This window comes from Apteryx rowi, unplaced genomic scaffold (genome assembly GCF_003343035.1).
Source record: "Apteryx rowi isolate R43461 unplaced genomic scaffold, aptRow1 scaffold_149, whole genome shotgun sequence".
NCBI classification, from domain to species: domain Eukaryota; kingdom Metazoa; phylum Chordata; class Aves; order Apterygiformes; family Apterygidae; genus Apteryx; species Apteryx rowi.
The window spans coordinates 1,097,222-1,109,937 of record NW_020447741.1 but is presented as its reverse complement, the minus strand read 5'-3'; the positions used below and the strand labels follow the sequence as shown (position 1 = coordinate 1,109,937).

The 12,716-nt window shown below is 54.2% G+C and overlaps 1 protein-coding gene across 1 annotated transcript in view; it reads right to left on the bottom strand.

Moving 5' to 3' along the window:
- GATA6 (GATA binding protein 6) overlaps window positions 1-2,289 on the bottom strand; it is an 18,153-nt gene extending 15,864 nt beyond the window's left edge. Inside the window, exon 1 of the mRNA XM_026058631.1 lies at window positions 1,398-2,289. Within this exon, the coding sequence (XP_025914416.1) occupies window positions 1,398-2,289 (892 nt within the window). The remainder of the gene's footprint in view (window positions 1-1,397) is intronic.
- Window positions 2,290-12,716: the final 10,427 nt, after the last annotated feature.

Below are 12,716 nucleotides of genomic sequence, written 5' to 3'. Positions count from 1 at the left end.
CCCGCCGCGCCCCTCCTCGCCTCCTCTGACACTCCTTCCGCAGCCTCCTCCAGCGCGGGGCTGCCCTGCTCCTTCCCTCTCCTCCTCCTGCTCCCTTCCACGAGATTATTCGACCGCATTTCTCTCCCCAAAGTTTCTTTCTTTTTTTTTTTTAACTCGCAGGCTCCAGCCTCGACAGTCCTCCTCCTAATTTTACACTCTAACTTTTGGAGGTTGAGTTAAAAACTCAACTTTCCTGCTGCCAGGGCTTCTCAGCTTTGCTCTGCTCCTCCGCTCCCACCTCAAAAACGGAGTCGTCTTCACGCCCTCTGTCATGTCAGTAAACACGAAGTGCCTAAGCACGAATGCCTGAATCAGCCAGGTATCATCGAGGGACAGTAGGACTGTTGTTTATATTCGTATAGAAAGATGGAAAGAGATCAGGTAATTTTCTACAACATTATACTGAAGGAGAAAATTACACTGTGTATAAAATATACCTTCCTGGTGGACAGTTGATGATTAAAGCAAATGTTGATCAAATGTGTGTATGCGTGTGCTTGTGTGTGTATATATACGCACACACACACACATATATATGTGTGTGTATATATATACACATACCCACACACACATCTATTTCTCGATGTATACATATGTATTTATATTTACGCATATTTTCTAAAGCTGAAGAGGCTGCAATAATCGTTAGTCTTTCTACATTTTGTTAAATCATTGCATTTCAGCCTCCACTSCTACGATTAATACAATGACACGGAGAATTCCCTTAACTAAAAAAGAATGTGACAACTATAAAGCGAAAGTAAAATTCCATCAGTGGGTGCCCTATTTTAACAGCAGTTTTTGAACGGGATTTCTCATTCGTATGAGAAGGAAGGGGGAGAAGGGAGTTGCTTTGCTAGGCTTCTTTTCCTTTTTTCTTAAACGAAGCAACGAACAGGTTTGTATTTGAAATATCAAAAATCGGGGAAGGGACTCTCTGCAATTTTCCTGAACACAGAGGAAGGGTTAAATTGTAGTGAATTTCTCACCATTTCGTCACCAGATTGTCTTATTTAGGGAAAGCAGAAATGTTCATTTGGGGGAGGGGGGGATTTTAAAGCGAGGCGATTCGTTTCGGACACGCCGGGTGCATAACACGGACTGCAATACTGTTAACGACGCCGCTTTGGGGGAGGTTGCTTGTGTCGCCCCCAAGCCAACGCAAACGAAGAGAGCCGCTTCCAGCCCAGAAGAGAAAGAAAAAGCCGCTTTCGCAGGACCGCGAGCATCCGAGCCGCGACAGCCGGCGCCCACGAACGAAACGCGGCGGCCGGGGCTCCGTGGGGGCCCGGACCCCCCTCCCGGGGCCCGGGCCCCCCTCCACCCCCCGCGGGGCCGCGCCGCCGGGCTCGTACCTGCGCTGGGCGCCCGCACGGGCAGCGGCGCGGCGCGGCCCTGCAGGCAGTGCAGCATGGAGTTCTCGAAGGGCGCCGTGGGCCAGGCCGGCGCCAGCTGCGGCCCCACGTAGGACGGGTAGTGGCCCGGGTAGGATCCGTTCAGCGGCCGCGCCAGCGGGCTGTACTGGTCGCGGGCGCCCAGGCTGTTGCCGTAGGCGCCGGGCTCCCGGGAGGCGCCGTTGGCCACCGGCGGGCTGGCGGAGTAGGGGAAGCGGCCCGAGGGGTGGGAGCCGCCGCCGGTGCTGTACGAGGGGCTCTCGGCGGCCGGCTGGGACCAGACGGCGTGGCTGCCGCCCGGGTGGCTGGGCTGCGCTGCGCCGCTGCCCTGCAGGTAGGGCAGCGTGGGCAGCATGGAGCCCACGCGCGTCGTGGGCACGTAGACGGGCGAGCTGGGCGTGGAGTGCATGAAGCCGCCCGGAGATCCGTCGTAGGGCGTGGGGCCCTGGGCGGCCGAGATGGCCAAGGTCTGGTACATCTCCTCGGGCTGCTCGGCGCCGAAGGCGCTCAGCTTGGAGCCGCGGCTGGACCAGATCAGCTTGTTGGTTTGGTCTAAATCCGTGAAGAGCAGGATGTCCTCCCAGCTGGGCAGGCTGGAGGCGTGGGGGGCTCCGAAGTGCACGTAGGGGGCGAGCAGCGACCTGCCCTCGGCGCCGGGGGCAGGCCGGCGGCCGCCGTCGGGCTCCGGCAGAGGAGTCTTGCAGGAGCCGCGCTCGCCCTGCGAGCAGCCGGAGGAGGAGGACGGCGACGGAGGAGACGGGCCCGGCGCCCCGGCTGCGAAGGGGCAGGAGGAGCCGCCGGCGTCCGCAGCGCACCGCTTCACCACGCACCAGCCGCCTTCAGCCACGGCCATCCAGGTCCCCTTCTAGCCGCTGGGTGTGGATGGGCTGGGGGAGGAGGGGGGAGAGCAGGAGGAGGAGGAGGAGGAGTGGAAGAGGGGTCCGCAGGGCAGGGCGGGGAGGGAGGACACAAAAGAGCAGGGCAGAGAAGGGAGGGAGGGGGGAAATAATAATAACAAAGTTAGCAAACAGGACAGCGAGTCTCCCTCCTTTAATGAGATTCATCAGCGCTTATCTGGACCCTCTGAACGCCTAATCAGTCATGTCGCCTCGGCGCTGTTGTCCCTCGTCCCGGCGGCACAGGATCAGGCACCGCGGGTCAACACGGCCGGACCCCCGGGCCTGCCCGCCGCGCCGTCCCGCGGAGCCGGGGCCGAGGGCTCCGCGCCTCCCCCGCTCCCTGCGCCGCGCCGCACTTCTCCCCTTTCCCACCTTATCTTTGCATGCAGATTTGGAAATGAAGCACGCCGGGGGAAGGTGGGCGGGAGGCCGCGGGGAGGGAGGGGGCGAGCGGCAGAGAGGGGCATTTTTCTGTGGTCTCCGCCAAAGCCCCTTCCTTAGTTGTTGTTGTTGTTATTATTATTATTATTATTTCAATGAATGAGTCATTTGACTCGGTTCCACGCGAAAACAATTAGTAAGGCGATCCCTTTAAGGTTACTTCTCCGGAGAGAGACGTTCCCTTTTCCGCGCATCGCCTCGCTTGTTTGCTTGCTTCCAGCCCAAGGTCACGGAAAGGAGGAGGAGGAGGAGGAGGAGGAGGAGGAGGAGGAGAAGGCACCCGCGAGCCGGGGAGATGCGCCCGGCCCCGGGCCGGGCCGGACCCCGACGTGTGCGCGGCGGGGCCGGGCCGGGGCCGGGTCGGGGGGGCTGCGGCAGGGGCAGGGGCCGGTGCCGGCCGGCAGCCCCCGCGGGGGGCCTGCCCCAAGCCCCGAGCACCCCTCTGGGGGTGGCAGCCGCCCGCAGCCGGTGCCGGGGCCCCCGGGGAGAGCAGCCGCATCCCGCCAGCGGGAGAGAGGCCCGGCGCGCACACACACATACACACACACACACACACACACACACACAGAGCCCCGGGGCCAAGCTGCTGGGAGAGGCGACTGAAAGCGAAAGGGGACGCAGAGAAGTGACAGCGAGAGAAGCGGGCGGCGGGAATTTCCTCTCCCTCTCCGAGCCCACCTCGGGGCTCTCGAGATAACCATTCGCGTATTAATACCGGCGCGCACACACACACACACGCACAGCCCCCTCGCACATAGGCACGAAAGACGTCTCCCCCTCCTGCGAGATAACTGGGAGATAAGGGGCCAGCAGATAAGGCTGCAGGCAAAGGGATCGGATGTTTGCCCGCAGAGACTCCCCGGCTCCCCAGCGAGGCGCAGCCGCCGCGGCGCTGATTTCCTCCTGGAGCAGCCGGGGCAGAAAGGCAGAAGCAGAAGAGCGGGGAAAAAAAAAGGCAGCGAAATCGCGGGGAAAGATAAGAAGCGACGGGTCAAACCTCCTGCCAGCTCTCCGCATCGGGCCGGTCGCGCTGGTCGCCGCAGGCTTTAATCCAGTGGAGAGGGGGAGAGCGGCGCAGGCGAGTCCAGCGGCTCCTGCGGGCGGCTCATGTATAAAAAGGAGAGAGGAGGCGCCTCTCGCAGCCGTGCCGGAAAACTGCAGGCAGCCGGCCCTGATTGGGCTCGGCGAGCCCTAAACAAACACGGGGCTCCGCAGGGGTGCCAGTCCCGGCCGCCAGGCCAGCCGAGCCGAGCCGGGCCGGGCCGGGCCGGGCCGCAGCGCGGCCACCAGACCCACTTTTCGGGGGCAGAGGGAAGAGTGGGGGCGGCCTCGCCCTCCGAGATGCCCGTGTTTCTCTTTTTTTTCTTGTTTCCCCCCCACCCAAGGAATAATGCCCAGTTCCCTCCCCGCCCCGACCCCCGAGCTCGGAGGAGAATAGTTTCTTTACGGGGAATATTCACCTTCTTGAATATTTTGTCCCGCCCGCCCCCGCCGGTGCTGCCCCGCTGCCCGCACCTCTCGGCCTCACAGCGGGGCGGCCTCTTTCGTGTCTTGCTTTCGCCTTCAAAAGCCAGGTGAATGGTCTCCTCTTCCCCAAAGTCTCTTTATTTTTGCTCGTTAGATCAGAATTATCAGGGGGTAAAAAAAAAAAAATGTGGCTCCTCCTTGAGTTGCCCCAATCATCAGGTGAAGCCAAAGCAAACTCTAGGATGAGTCCAGCCCAGCAGCAGGCGGGTAGGCATTTTTCCTCCGTTTCTTTCTTATTCTTCTCTTTTTTTCTTCCCACCTCACCCCCCCCMCACACACACCCCGTCCTCTTATCTCAGCTGTGTACAAACTGATATGGTACTTAGCAGGAAAGTGACTGGAAATTAAAATAACTTCGTTCACCAGAGGTTATCAGCTGGATATCTGTCATCATCAGTTTGTACAGAAAGAGTCCTCCGCGGCAAGGGCTGGACTAGAGCAGAGCCGGGCTCCCCGCAGCCGGCCGCGCTGCGCCCCCGGCAGACACCGCTCCCAAGCTGCCGGGGCGCCGGGCGGCTCTCGGGCTCGCAGCGGCTCTTCCCTCGGTCCTCCAAGGCAAGGTGAACGGGAGGTGAAGCATTTGCATTGCTGGGGATTTTGTAAAATGCTGGCTGTAAGCGTCTGCTCTGCCTGCGCGGGTGAACCTCTTCCGACCTCCGCGTTTTCTCGTACTGGCTAATTTTGCGGTATATCGCGGTAGGATTTTGGTCGGAAAATGACCCGATATGCAAGGAACCATTTCTCTTTTGAACTGTATAATTAAAGGCTATACGTCTTTCTTCTCAGTACTGTTTAAATAACATTGTTCTTTTTGTGACTTTGTCAGACTGAAATGATTTCTTTTTTTTAATTTTAGATATATGTTAGTGGTGTAATATTAAATAGAAGAGAAGCGTTTGCAAGCGGTAGGCGAGGGCAGTGATTCGTTCGTTGTCTTGAAACTCGCTGAGTTGCTTCCCATCCAAATTTGTAACTTGAACATTTTTTCCGAGATTGTATCTGCAAAAGCGCGACAGGAGCAGGGGAAGCCACGGCGTAACGTTATTTCGCAAACACCGCTTCTTTCCCACTTGGTTGCTATTACAAGAAATTTCTCTGCTGAAACACGTCGAACTCCATATTTCGTTTAAGTCTTTCAGATGCCCCTCACCGAGCTAAAGCAGAGAGTATTTTAGGCATATGGAAGGGGAGACTCAGGTGGATATAATGCGAGAGATGCGGCAGTTTCCCGCGGCAGACGTGTCGGGGAAGACTTTGCTCGCTCGGGGCGGGGGATTTCGTGTGCATTTGGCCCAAGGTGGCCCCAGCCCGCCGGAGAGCCCTTGCCCGGGCCGGGACCGGAGCAGCTCCGCGCCCTGTCCGGCGGCAGCGGTCTCTCTCCAGCCCCGGGAGGAGAAGGCGTGCGTGTGCCTGAGAGGTGAGGATGGCCGGGAGGAAGGTTAGGCACCCCGGCCTGGCAGACGCCTCTTTCCGCGGCTCCAAAGTGACCTGTAATTTACACCCCAGGCGCCTCATTCTTTTCTTTTCTTTTTTTTCACCGCTGATTAGCGTGTTTGTTTTATAACCGGGCTACAAGTTTCGTTTTATTTCCTCCAGCAGACCCGATAAGAAAACCTTCCTTGAATTGGGACCAGCGTGAAAAACCATTTCGAATCGACCTTTTCCTCTGTAGCCTCGCTCCTTTTCACTTCAGGTTTGCTCCCGCACCGCTCAACGCGTGGAGCCTTCAACGGCTATCTTCTAATGACGTCACTCCCTTCCCAAAACACACACTTCTGACGTAACTTTGGCTCAGGGGCAAAACGAGCGCTTGCGGGGGAGCGGGGAAGGGGGGCAGAGGAGCCTGTGGTGCTCCAGGATCCTCTCGCCTATCCCTTGCCCGGGCTAGGATGAGTGCCGGGGTGAACAGCTGGGTGCAGAGGGCTCTGGCATTTTTAAGGCGAATAGCCAGGCTGGGGGATGCTGCTGCTGGGAGGCACCGCTGGGAAGGTAGTGGTTAGCCCACGCTCCCTACCCTGTTGATCAGCGAAGTAACCATTGCTGCTGCTCGTTACGGCCAAACAGAGAAGGAGGGGGATTACAAACCCTGAAAAAGGCGGTTGTGCCCAGTTAAAGCAGATTTCCGCGCTATGCACTTCTAACGCCCAGAAGAGATTTGGAGGAAACCCGTGTGCGGGCGCAGTGCTCCTTCCCCCTCGGTCTGTGCGAACCTGATGGTTTTCCACGGGGGAATTTGGGCGGGGGCAAGGCCCCGGCCTGGCCCCATCGCTGCCGCCCCCGGGCTCGGGCGGCCCCGGGGGCCGCGGCGGCCGGGGCAGCGCGGTGCGAGGGGTCACTTTGGTGGCTATCGCAGGATGGAGCGTATTCTTTTCCGAGCCGTGTTTATGTAACTTAATGTACTTTAGAAACTGCTGGAGAGTTTAGGCCAGGCAGATAAGCATAGCGGTTGTTACAGGCAACGTGCCGGGCAATTCTTCCCCTCTCTGCTCTCGCTCCCTTATCCGAGCTCCTTAAAATACACTTTTATCAAGGCCACCCCATGATACGGAGTGTTTCCATTCCCCAGCGGCTGTGACATTGAAGCGGACTTATCGATGGGGGCATCGGCGACATTCACGGCGTGTCCAGCCTCGCGAGAGAAACGCCCGGGCCGCCGCTCGCCGCCTCCTGCTCCCCGCCGCTGCTCGCTGCGCGGGGCCCAGCCTGGCTCCGCGGGGCAGCCCGAGGGCAGGGGCACCTCGGCGGCAGCCGCGGCGCGACGCGCCCTTGCCCGCCGCCCATCACCACCCCCTCGGGCCTGGCGGGACAGCCGGGAGCAGGGAGAGCCTCCAAGGGGCGATTCGCGCAGCTCGGCCCCAAAAGCCGCGGGGTTTTGTGCACAGCAGAGCAAGGAGGGGTGTGCTGGGGGGGGGGGGGGGGGGGCCCTTTGCAAGCGATCAGGCGTGTCCCAGGGAGGGCGGCGAGCCACAAGGACGAGGAGGGCTGTTTTGTCCCTCCCCAAAACTCCTAGCCAAGGGCAGCTGGGCGCTCAGAGGCCGGCCTGTAGCTCCGGCCTCTCTTGACGGCCGCAGAGCGGAGGCCCTGGGGGTGATGCGGCCCCCCGGGTGCCCCCACCAGGGCAGGACACCCTGCCCCTGCCCCGGCTCCGGCGCCCTTCGCGCCCTGCGCCCTGTTCAGCCCCCGCCGGCGACAGCCTTGCCGGGGAGCGGCGGCGGCAGGTTGTCGCCCCCCTGCAGCCAGCGGCCTCCCCGGCACCGGTGACCTGCTGCCGCTGGGCTTTTGGGTGATTTCCACCGTGACTTTCAACCCCGCGCGTCCAAACAAGCTGCAGGGAGCCCGCGCGGACTTTTATGCAATAGGTGGCTGGGAGTATTTTTTTTTTTTAATAATAATCGGCAGCTTCTTTTTATTTACCCTCCAGTCTCTGATGTCCGCCTGGTTAATGATTTCAGCGTTAAAAAAAAGTATTAAAATCAACAACACACATAGAAGAGAGGCTCCTGTTCCCGCGTACCCTGACTCCGGGAGCCGGCGCTGCCCCCGCCGCCCCGGCACCGCGGGGAGGGCCGAGCCGCGCAACCCCGCCTCCGCGGCGGCGCAGGGCGCACGGGGACACCGGGCACCCCCGGCTCTAGGGGCAGCAAATCCGAGCGGGAGGCGGCACAAACGCAGCACCCTAAAAAAACACTGCTAGGATTTTGCTGCTCTCCCCCAACTTTGCTTTTCTGTTTTTTTTCCTTCCTTTTTTTTTTTTTTTTAATTTTAAGGGTGGTTACTAAAACGGCCTTGTTGTACTGAAGTGCTTAGGTATCTCCGTGCCATCGGTACGAAGCGGAGGGGCTTCGTGCCACGCATTCTTGGCGATGACGGTTATTATTTTTAATTTCAGACTGAGGCCGGGCGGAGAAGCCCCCGCCGGTGCCGTGCAGCCCCGCTCGGCCGCGCCGCGGGTCGCAGCCGGCGGGCACCGGCGGGGGCTCCCGGGGTCCCGGCTCCTCCGCCGGACACGGAAAGTCCAGGCGAGAGTTTCCCAGGCTTCTCGCCGCGAAAGCTCATGGCGGGAGTGAGCTGGGATTGGAGTTGCGCTGAGCACAGGGGAGCTGTGGTCCCCCCCTCATCCCCACCGCTTTCTATAAAAGCATCTTCTCGTCATCTTGCCCCTCTCTCCGTTATTGGGTGAGATTAGGTAATATCACATCCGATCTGCAGTTAGTTATCTTGCCTCCGCCTCCATCCACACAACAGTGGTTGCAGACACTTAATTAGCTTCTACTTAGGGAAAAAAAAAAGGCAAAATTCCCCTTTAATAAGCATTTTCAGGGTCGTTTGTTGGTACTACTGCACATCATTCAGAAGGTATCGTTTTTTGCCTAGAAATCGCTCAGGCAAATCCACTGCTGATCATTGCATTCTTATTTCTCTGCTAGGAAATCCAATAAATCATCAGAAGTGGTCACAGCATTCCAGCGAAATGTTTTCCGTAGGATAATATTAATTCATTTACATGGAAGTATTATGCGGAAATAGGTCTATTTCTCTAAATTTACATTTTGAACGCTATCAGGGCAAAGCACTGTGATCACATCTTTCCGCCTCTGTTGACATTATAGTTAACACTTGACATCCATTTTGAAACAATTTTTATTATAATTTACCTTGCTTCACCGAACAGTGTAAGATCAAGTTCCAGACAAAAACGAAATTTGCAGTCCTAACTAAGCAAAATGCTTCCGTTAATCCAAAACATTTTTTTTCAATTGTCGTTTCAATGAGAAATGTCAAAATTTGGACGGTTTGTTCCTGTTTGGAATGAAAGTTCATTTTAAAATTTAGACTATCTTCTAGAGCGAGTTTGACCAGTTCTGTAAATGAAAGTCACATTGGATTGGAAAAAACAAATCAAAACAACCACACCACAGAATTAGAGACTTCAGAGCTAACCTATCAGCGTAATTAGATAGCCTATTAATAGTCTCACTCCTCTTTCCTATAAAAAGTAGGCAGAGCGCTCCTGCTTCAGGACCAAGGTATGCGCAAGCAAACGGAGTGGGGAAGCTACCCTAAAATTTGAAAAAAAATTGGCTCTAAGCGCTCGTCCGTGAGGTGACACGGCCGGCATATTCTCATGCAGGCAGGACAGAGACTGAGCGCATCGCAGGAGGCTTCCGACGCGGTGTGCGGGGGCGGACCGACAGACCGACGGGCAAAGTGCCCCCCCCCCTCCCCGGGACCCCCGCACCAAACCCCGGCACAGGGCAGGGGCACCCCCGGGACGGGGAAAGGGGGCACCATTTTTAGTATTTTAAAAATATTTTAATATTTTAAAATATTAAAAGTTATGTAAAAGAAGCTGCGGCGCCTGCGGGGCGGTGGGTGCAGCCGCCTCCGGCGGGGCCCGGCCCCGGCCCCGGCCCCGGCGCGGCTGCTCCGCGGAGGGCGCGGGCAGAGCCGCGGGGGCAGGTCCCGGCCAGGCACTGCGCAGCCCGAAACGGCTGGGAGATGACGGCTACCTCGCCTCCTAACTCCGAAGAAAGGCAACGCCTCTCTTCCTCTCTCTCTCTCTCTCTCTCTCTCTCTCTCTTTTTTTTCTTTTTTTTTCTTTTTCTCCCGGCGTCAGTGGCTCCGTGGACATAGTCCCGTATTTGCAATTAAGCGTATAAATATGTACTTTCACCGTGTGAACGCAGCAATTTCCGTCTCGGTCACGCAATCACCGGCAGTGTTTATCCATTTCGCTTGAGCCTCCAGGAGCAAAGGCGCGGTGCAAATCATTTGCACTTTTCGATGACTTTAGGAAAACCTTGTTTTGTACTGCTGTTATTGCTGGTCACATTGAATATCTAATTAAATAATAAATAGCATCAATATTTTCAAACAGTAGAAGCAACAATTGGAAAGTCTATTACTGCAAAAGATGCTTATAACTAGATGGCTATATTGTATTGTTCCGCTGCTGTTATGGATGTATGAAAAAAACTCACAGATGACTGAATGTTAAGGAGCCAAAGTATTCTATTTTAATCCAGATTAGATGAATATGAGCAAAAGGTAGTGTAGTCTGGTATATATAAGGACTTTTTTCACTCTTTTGTCATTTTTTACATTCATCATTCTTGGTGGGCTTAATACCTGCCTAAGAATTTAAAGATCAAACATATTAGTAGCATAGTAGATGGAAATAACTCCGATTTTATTGATTATTTTCAGTTTTCATAATATCAACAGTTAGGAAGCCTTTTTCTTAAATAATCAATCTTCAGAGTAAATTAGTGTGAAGGCTGACATAAGGTACAATGTGTCACTATTTTCAAGAAAAAAAAAAAGTACTTAGGCATTTTCAAAACTCTGAACAACAAATATGCTCTGAACCAAGGAATTGTATGCCAAGGTAACCTCAAGGATTTGCTGCTAACAAATGCTATCATGATTCTAACCAGGATGGTATCTGGAGCATTTTGTATTTACTGAGGTCAATCAAACATAAGTTTAGCCACATTCAACTCTAATATTCAGCTGTGTAATACCACAGAAAAGTTTTACTATAGGTTTATATGTGTAACTTGCTTTATTTCAGCCTTGCGCTAGTGCACTTTTAATTGTTATGACACTGCTGTAGGTTAGTTTTTCTGACTATGAAATTACAGGCTGATTCTAGCGAATGTGAATGAGTGATTATAAAGAAGCCCTGGTTCTGTATCTTTGCTCATTTACCTACATTCCCAAAYGCTCTAAGTCAACTTATTCAGCTGGAAATAGTCCCCATTCACAGTGACTTTAGTATGAAGAGTCAGTCCCAGAGACCTCCATGGAAATACCTATCGAAGCAGTAAACCTTGCTAATGGAGCCATTCTGGGTTTAGCAACAGGAATTGCTGCACTGCCCTGGCAGTTGCAATTGCAGCTTAACTGAGCTGGCTTTAAGCAGGTCCTGTCCCAGAAATACTCGGACACCTAATGCTGTTTTGTTGCCACATCTGGGTAACTATTGGTACTGTACAAACCCATCCAGTGCTAACTTAGCAACTAAAATAGTTCTTGTAATGAACTTAACTACAGTAAGTGTAAGGCAGATGCTCCCTGTGCTTCATGTCAGGCTCTGTCAGGTTTGTCAGCATCCCTTCACAATGCTGTTGCCACCAGTTGTGGGGGGCCAGTAACCCCAATAGAAAGGTGAAAAGAGCAGTTAAGGCAATATCATGGCATGGCATCACCAGCAGAGATGGTCTATCGAAGCCCTGGGTGGGTTGGGAGACAAAAACACAGCAGTGCTCAGCTCAGCTATGGGCATCTCTAGGACTTGATGTCCCAGCTGCGAATCAGTCCCTGTGCACATGATGTCCTCCAGCTGACATGAAGCCCAAACATGAAGCCCCTCATCTTTCCAGTGCCGCCTCCAGGCAGCTTCCATGGTCAGGTAGTTTCTTCTGGGGCGTGAAACCTGCAGCACCTGGCAGGAGGTTGGAGATGAACACAGGGAAGCAAGGTGGCAGTAAATATTTAGATTCTCTTTCATACCCATCAGCAGGTCTAAGAAGGACATAAGAAAGTGTGTGAAATGGGCTTTTGGGGACATACAGTTTTGATGGCTTCAAGGAGCACAGCTGAGGGAAGCTGTCAGTTTTCCCCCTAAATGCCCTGAACATGATACCCCAGTGCAGTACAACTCCCCGCAGGCCCCCAGCCCGTCTGTAACGACCACAGCTTTAAGTAACATAATATAAATTAAAATGTTTCAATTTCTACACAAGGCTAAACTTCCCTCCAAAAACTTTCGTGTCAGTCAAAACATTTCCTTTTATCCAAAATAAAGCCTTTCACTTTCTTTTGGAATTAACTCGTTAGATAAAATGACCTGCTTTGAAGCAAGAAACCAAAAAGGTATTTTGAATTTTCCTCCTTTTTAATTTGGCTCATAGGGTCACCTCTGGAGTGGGAGGAAACGCCTGTAACATCTGTCCTCTCTTCCCTTCAGAGCCTGGACTAACACTCAAGATCTCTGCTACTCAACCCTGCTTGGCTGCCAGAAGCCACAGCAAAACCTGCTGTTCTTCCAATAGTGACTAGGGCACAGAGAAAGCAACAGCCCACTGCTGTTTCCAGCTGCTCTGCTAGCTCAAGAGTCAGAAGTCTGTRCTTCAAGTTTCGAGTTTTTAACTTTGTTACTGAACAAGGTAGGGGCCAACATAAGCACTGTCCATGATAATTCACTCATGCAATTTCAGGGGAATGTATATTCAGCTTAAAAATAGAATTTAGCCTATAATGCTAATTCTAGTACTTACTACTTACAAGAATAATTACATTCCATCTTGCAAAACCAGTCTGCTGCCTGTGCTAAGTTTTCAGATCTTCTCAGTTTTGCTTTTGATAGCTTCAACAGATTTGTTGAATGACATCTCCTTTAGAGGGAGTT